The sequence below is a fragment of the Laccaria bicolor genome, genomic scaffold (assembly GCF_000143565.1).
Source record: "Laccaria bicolor S238N-H82 LACBIscaffold_23 genomic scaffold, whole genome shotgun sequence".
Classification (NCBI taxonomy): domain Eukaryota; kingdom Fungi; phylum Basidiomycota; class Agaricomycetes; order Agaricales; family Hydnangiaceae; genus Laccaria; species Laccaria bicolor.
Window position 1 is genome coordinate 510,634 of NW_001889894.1, and position 6,804 is coordinate 517,437.

At 41.7% G+C, this 6,804-nt stretch overlaps 2 protein-coding genes across 2 annotated transcripts; one reads left to right on the forward strand and one right to left on the reverse strand.

Moving 5' to 3' along the window:
• Positions 1-3,057: 3,057 nt before the first annotated feature.
• LACBIDRAFT_329786 (uncharacterized protein) lies at positions 3,058-3,821 on the reverse strand (the record flags this gene model as incomplete). The annotated part of the gene is made up of 2 exons (XM_001884000.1): positions 3,058-3,096; positions 3,495-3,821. 2 exons carry the CDS (start codon positions 3,819-3,821, stop codon positions 3,058-3,060), a joined length of 366 nt encoding a protein of 121 aa, XP_001884035.1.
• Positions 3,822-5,348: 1,527 nt separating this feature from the next.
• Positions 5,349-5,655, forward strand: LACBIDRAFT_303268 (uncharacterized protein; the record flags this gene model as incomplete). The annotated part of the gene is made up of 3 exons (XM_001883885.1): positions 5,349-5,394; positions 5,452-5,560; positions 5,616-5,655. The coding sequence occupies 3 exons, from the start codon at positions 5,349-5,351 to the stop codon at positions 5,653-5,655; spliced, it is 195 nt and encodes a 64-aa protein (XP_001883920.1).
• Positions 5,656-6,804: the final 1,149 nt, after the last annotated feature.

Here is a 6,804-nt window from a genome sequence, read left to right on the forward strand (position 1 = left end):
CAGGTGACACCCTCAAATCCTTCTGTTTGTCTCAGGGTGTCTTCCATGAACTTACACTGGCATCTTGTATTGATAGCTTCATATCACAATTCACAAGCAACTTTTGTTGAATTTTTGTGGACAGCCATTTCAAAAGCCTGTTTCAACCTTTAGCTTTTACTTTTATGACATTGAGAGCTTTGAGCTAACCTAGACTTTGTATAATGGGAGTGCTGATTCAACCGAGACTTTGGGTAATAGAAATGCTCATTCCACCTAGATTTTGATGCATTTAAGTGCTGATTCAACCTGGATTTTGGTGTGTGAAAGTACTGATTCAATCTGAATTTGATCCATGTCCAAGTGTCCTTGTTGACACAGACACATTCTCTACCATATACCATGACCACTGCCTACAGAGGGATTCAGGCACTCACATATGAAGATGACCTCCCATGAACAAAAGACAAGATGAGCCCAAACCAATGTGAGTCCCCAACTCTGTCTCCCCCCTCATGGCCTCTGCTAAGACATGATATATCACTTCAGTCACCCACTGACAACTGACTATTAGTCTTGCAAACTCCATGAATACTACAGGACTAAATGTCGGGGTGTATATCTATATTGTATATATTCTGGGCTTGTATATCTCCACTTTTACCTAAATATATTTTGTTGTCCAATGTCACACTAAATATATTTCTAGTGTGTCACACACCCCAAAATATATTTCCTATGGCTGGACCCTGAATTGTGACTGTCACAATGTAGAAATATATTTCTTGTCTGGGATGGACTTGGGATATATTTTGCAGCTAGGGTTGACTAAGGATATATTTTTTCAGCCACAAGGGGTGTCTGGGGTCCTATATTTAAGAGAAAACCTTGGGATTTTTTTAATATAGGGGATAGGGGATTTACCTATTATTTTGTAGGCAGAATACCCTCATTGAGATGTTTGTTGACAGATATTTACCAATGGGTCTGACCCATGTGTAGTATATGCATTGATGTGCGCACTATTTCCTAATTGGGCCATTTCCTAATTTGGAAAAGTGTTACACTTTTTTCTGCCACACCTGATGTCAGGCACAGTGTGCATTTGGGTGGGTAACTGTTTCCCATGCTTTTTGGGCCAGAAGAGTTAATGGCTAGCATGGTGTGGTCATTGTTAGTGATGATGTGTGCACTATTTCCTAATTGGGCCATTTCCTAATTAAGAAAGGCATTACACTTTTTTCTGACACACATGATGTCAAGCACAGTGCACAATTAGGTTGGGAACTGTTTCCCACGCTTTTTGGGCCAGAAGAGTTAATGGCTAGCAGGGTGTTGTCATTGTTAATGATGATGTTCGCATATTTCCCAATTGGGAAAGTCATTACATAATATCACTTTGGTTTGTAGTGTCTGCTTTTTTCATTACAACACCTTGTAGTGTCCGCTTTATTGATTAGAAAATTGTGTAGTGTCCACTTTTTTCATTACAACACATTGTAGTGTCTGCTTTATTCATTAGAAAATTGTGTAGTGTCCGCTTTATTCATTAGAAAATTGTGTAGTGTCCAATTTTTTCATTACAACACTTTTTAGTGTCCGCTTTATTTTCATTACAACACATTGTAGTGTCTGCTTTATTGATTAGAAAATTGTGTAGTGTCCGCTTTATTGATTAGAAAATTGTGTAGTGTCCAATTTTTTCATTACAACACTTCGTAGTGTCCGCTTTATTCATTAGAAAATTGTGTAGTGTCCGATTTTTTCATTAAAACACTTTTTAGTGTCCGCTTTTTTAATTTCAACACTTTGTAGTGTCCGCTTTTTTGATTAAAAAACTGTGTAGTGTCCGCTTTTTTCATTCAAAAATTGTGTAGTGTCCGCTTTTTTCATTACAACATTTTGTAGTGTCCTCTTTATTCATTAGAAAATTGTGTAGTGTCCGCTTCTTTCATTAAAAAACTATGTAGTGTCCGCTTTATTCATTAGAAAATTGTGTAGTGTCCGACTTTTTCATAGAACATTGTGTAGTGTCTGCTTTTTTCATTACAACACTTTGTAGTGTCCGCTTTTTTCATTACAACACTGTGTAGTGTCCACTTTATTCATTGGAAAACTGTATAGCGTCCGATTTTTTCAATAGAAATGTGTGCAGTGTCCAATTCTTTCATTACAAAACTTTGTTGTTTGCCTTTCTGATATCCTGCAGCTTCCTAGAAATATAGCTTAATGTTTCAGAGAAACTGACTCCAGCCAAAGACCTCTTCATCATTTAGAATCCATACACAAATTGTGTGTTGACTGACCACCAAGTGTTCTAATTGTTCCCTTGGCTAGCTTCAGTCATGTTGTCCAACATTCATTGCATCTCCCTGGGTAGTCATCTCTGTCCATCTTTGTCTGACCATACACCTCAACATGATCTCCTTCAACAACATCTCAGTGATTGATTTGCCAGCTGTTGGGGCTACTGTCAGATGCTGTTCAAGGGGAAAGTTAGGACACTATAACACTTTGTAGTGTCCCCTTTATTGATTAGAAAATTGTGTAGTGTCCGCTTTTTCTATTACAATTCTGTGTAGTATCCCCTTTTTTCATTAGAAAACTCTGCAGTATTCACTTTTTTCATCAGAAAGCTTTGTGGTCTGCCTTTCTGATATATTCTCACTCCAGTAAACAGCTCTTCATCATCTGGAATTCATACACCAGTTGTGTTTTGACTGGTTTTTGTAGTGTTGGTATCTTTCTTTTGTGAATGCATCAGTATTTGATGCATTCACAGAATAGTCCAGTTTTTTATTATCTTTAGTCTGGACCAGTTCCTCATGCTTCTTTCTCTTGGCCTCAGTTACCAATTTGATGTATCATGTCATTTTAGTGATGGGCCAGCCAGTACATATGCAGCAAGCTGCCAGCTTCTTTATTTCTCATATGGAGATTGGATGGCACTCCGAAGGACTTCAAATGACTTTCTTAGTTATCAGGGGGTCTCAAGGATGGATCACCTAATGTCTTTCCAGGTGCGCACTTTATGCATCACTCTTTGATGTGTATGTGGGAATTGCTGTACTTGACACTTTACATGGCTGCAAGCCACACTTGGTCCTCATACATATACTACATAGTTACAGTATAGTCCTTTTAGTAGTAGAACATTATTTCATAATGTCCACATGCAATTTATCCTCTAGAAGTCTTGGTAGTCTTATTGCAAGATAAAAGTCTGAGTTTCCATATTAAAAATCCATTACATGTTTCTAAACCCTTGGTAGTAATGCAATCTTGTCCCTGCATTGGGTGGTTTACTCTAGAGCCTCTTTGTACTCTATTTCATGGCGGGTGAATCCTAGATAGGTTCCAAGTATAATGTTACAGTGCATACTGCTGCCAGCTCCAAGGCCTTAGTCCTGTGTTCAGACTCGATGCATGTGCACTTTTAGTCTACTGAACTGGGTATGTTCAAAGACTCTTACATCATTGCAACTGTATCAGCATTCTCAATGCCAACATCACACAAGTCGGTACTTGATTCCTGTAAAACCTGGTACATGATCAGGGTTGAAAAGAAGGCCACCAGCCCCTGGAATCTCTGGTGCCATTGAGTGAGTGTCCATATTGCAGTACATGAAGTTGTCAAAACCATGTTTGTCAAAGTTCACCTTTGGTATATTTGGAGTGGTCTCTTGCACACTGCCACCATACCTCATTGCCATGAACTTATGTGAAACCATGATGTCCTTGAGTTCATCCTCAAGCTTGAGATCTAAAAAATGAATTCTGCCAGCAAGGAGATATTTACTGGTTACTCCAGGATCCATCATGAGATCTTCTTGTTTCTTCATTTTGGGCTAGTGGCAAATATCAGCTTGACCAAAACAAATATACAGGCACAAACAAAATGATGAATGTTGCACCAAGACTCAACCTCTTTGTCATCTCCTCAACTTTGTGTATAGAGTTCGCTCAGGTTGGGTCTGCCTCCAAGGCCCACCATTGACAAACTTCAGCTGGAGACAGCAACAAATTTGGGCTCACATGATCTTCAAGAAGGCTGGGGGTCCAGTGTTCACTTATGTATTTTCACTCAAAAAAAGCATAACATTCACACTCCAACAGAAGAGCAGCTGGAGAAGGTCTGGGATTCAGGAGAGTACAAGGGGAAAGTGACTGCTGGTGATATACAGGCAGCATTTGACTGGTGAAGAAGAGTTTGTATCTCATATCTATTCTCATGGCAGTGATTCTTTATAGGTTGTTCACCTCTGGGTGATGAAATGTGTTGGGTTTGACAAGTCCCTTCAATGCTGAATCAACAAAGAACTCAAAACCTGGGATTCCTCAGAGACTGGTTGCAAAACAACAAGAAATGAACTGAAGGATGTTATGGTTTCATATAAGTTCATGGCTCCTCCCCAGCTTAATGCATATGGCATGCATGGAAGGGGGTGGATTCCAGGAATTTTAGATGGATTCCATGGAATGGCTGATAGATTCCATTGATTAACCCTGACCCTTTCCTGCTTCATCAATCAACTATAAATGTAACACTGTTGCCCTGTACAGGGGGGTGTGCTATTAGGCAGAGCAGGAACAGGGATTTGTTGGAGCAAGTAACAGTAACATTTTCCATGCCAGTCTTTTATTGACTTGCTCAGCAACATGAGTGAGTCAGTTTTATTAGCAGAAAGTTCAATAGCTGTTTCTAACATTTGAAGGTGATGCAGAGTGAGACAGAGCCAAGGAGGTAACCATATAAGGAGATTATTTGTCAGCTTATCTCCTTATATAGCAGAATGGGTCTAGTGGAGGAAAAGAATCTTAATATGGCTTACCCTATAAGGAAAATTTCCTTTTTGAGTTTATAAAATTCCATCATGGCTGTAGGTGGCACCCTCAAATCCTTCTGTTTCTCTCAGAGTGTCTTCCATGAACTTGCACCAGCATCTTGCTGTACTTTACCCTCCCTGGGTTATTCCATATGGAATGGATGGAATGGGGGGTGGACTGGACAAATTCCAGATGGATTCCATACTTTTTCCATGTGGAATCCAGATGGAATAACTTTATGGACTCATAATTCCAGACTTATCTAAGTCCACATCATCAGTTCTACAGTTGTTTTTACACTTATTCCATACTAATAACTGAACAGGGAGAATTAAAAATGTATTGAATATGTTTACATATATATATTTTACTACATTAAATATTGAAGGGAGAAGTGATTGAGAGGAGTGTTTGTGGTGGAGAGTGAGGGGGGAGAGTGTGAGGGGGAGAGAGTGGCAGGGATTGATGGAGGGAGGGGGGACAATGGAGGGAGGGGGGACAATGGATGGAGAGGGAGCAATGGATGGAGAGGGTTCACCACCATGGTCAATCCATCCCTCAATTGTATTTCGGCTGATTTTCTCAAAGGTAACTGGATCTCACTTTCTCAACCCCTTTGCAATATCTGACACTCCCATCTTCCAGCCAACCTGTTTTACAACAATGACAATATGCATCCAGCACAAAGGAGTAAGCCAGTCATGGTATTTGGCAGGATGTGGTGCGTTTTCAGGCTTCTGTTTTTGACCTTGAGGTTTGTGCTTCTTCTGGTGTCTTTTGTCTTTCATGCCTCTCTCATGATGTGTTAGGAGGTCTTGTCTCTCCCCCACATGTTCTGATCAGTGCTGATCGGCAAGAGGATTTTTCTGATCAGCACTGATCAGAATTAATATACCTCCTTTCCCAGCCATTTTGGCTGGAAAGCAGCTCAGCAATGGCCTCACTCAGAGTTACTCAGCGCTGAGCAACTGAAATGCTGAGTGACGCTGAACAGAACTGACTAATGCTGTTCAGAACATGAGTATTACCCTTGTTATTATTATACTAATAAAAATAAAGACATGGGCAAGGATTGAACCCAGGCATTCACAAATCACATGATCACAAAGGCGCAATATTACCACTGGGCCATCTGACTGTTTAAAATATATGTAACATTATAATATATAACCCATCGTCGCCTCTGGCTTTCCTAAACAAGTCTTGGCAAACACCGACATTTGATTTGGCATCATCCACACCAACCCTCTTCTTCCTCACCCACCACCATCATTGACGACACTCATCCCCACATCACCACACCACCACTCCATTGGACGACGACCACACACCAACGGATGACGACCATCCACACCCACCCTCTTCTTCCTCACCCACCACCATCATTGATGACACTCATCCCCACATCACCACACCACCACTCCATTGGACGACGACCACATGCCAACGGACGACGACACATCGACAGACAACAACGATGAACAACAACGACGGCCACGTGTCAATGGACGACAATGGACGATGACAACACGACACGTCAGTGATGACGACAATGGCCATGCGTCAATGGATGACGACACATTGATGAATGTTGACGCCGACAGACGACGATGGCAACATGTCAGCGGATGACACGTCACGTCAGCGGATGACGATGACAACACATCAGCGATGACGACGACAGCCACACGTCAACGGACGACAATGATGACAACACGTCAACAGACGATGACGACGATGGACGACGACGATGACACGTCAATGGACGACATCGATGGCCACACGTCGACGGACGCCGATGACAACGCCACACGTCGACGGACACCGATGACAACACCACACGTCGATGGACGCTGAGGACGACAACCACGTCAACCGTTGACGTCGACAAGCCCCCTCCCTTTCCCTCCCCCTTCCTTTTCTCTCCCCCTTCCTTTGTCCTCCCCTTCCCTGTCCCTCCCCTCCCTCTTCCCCCTTCTCTATTCATCCCCCTTCCCG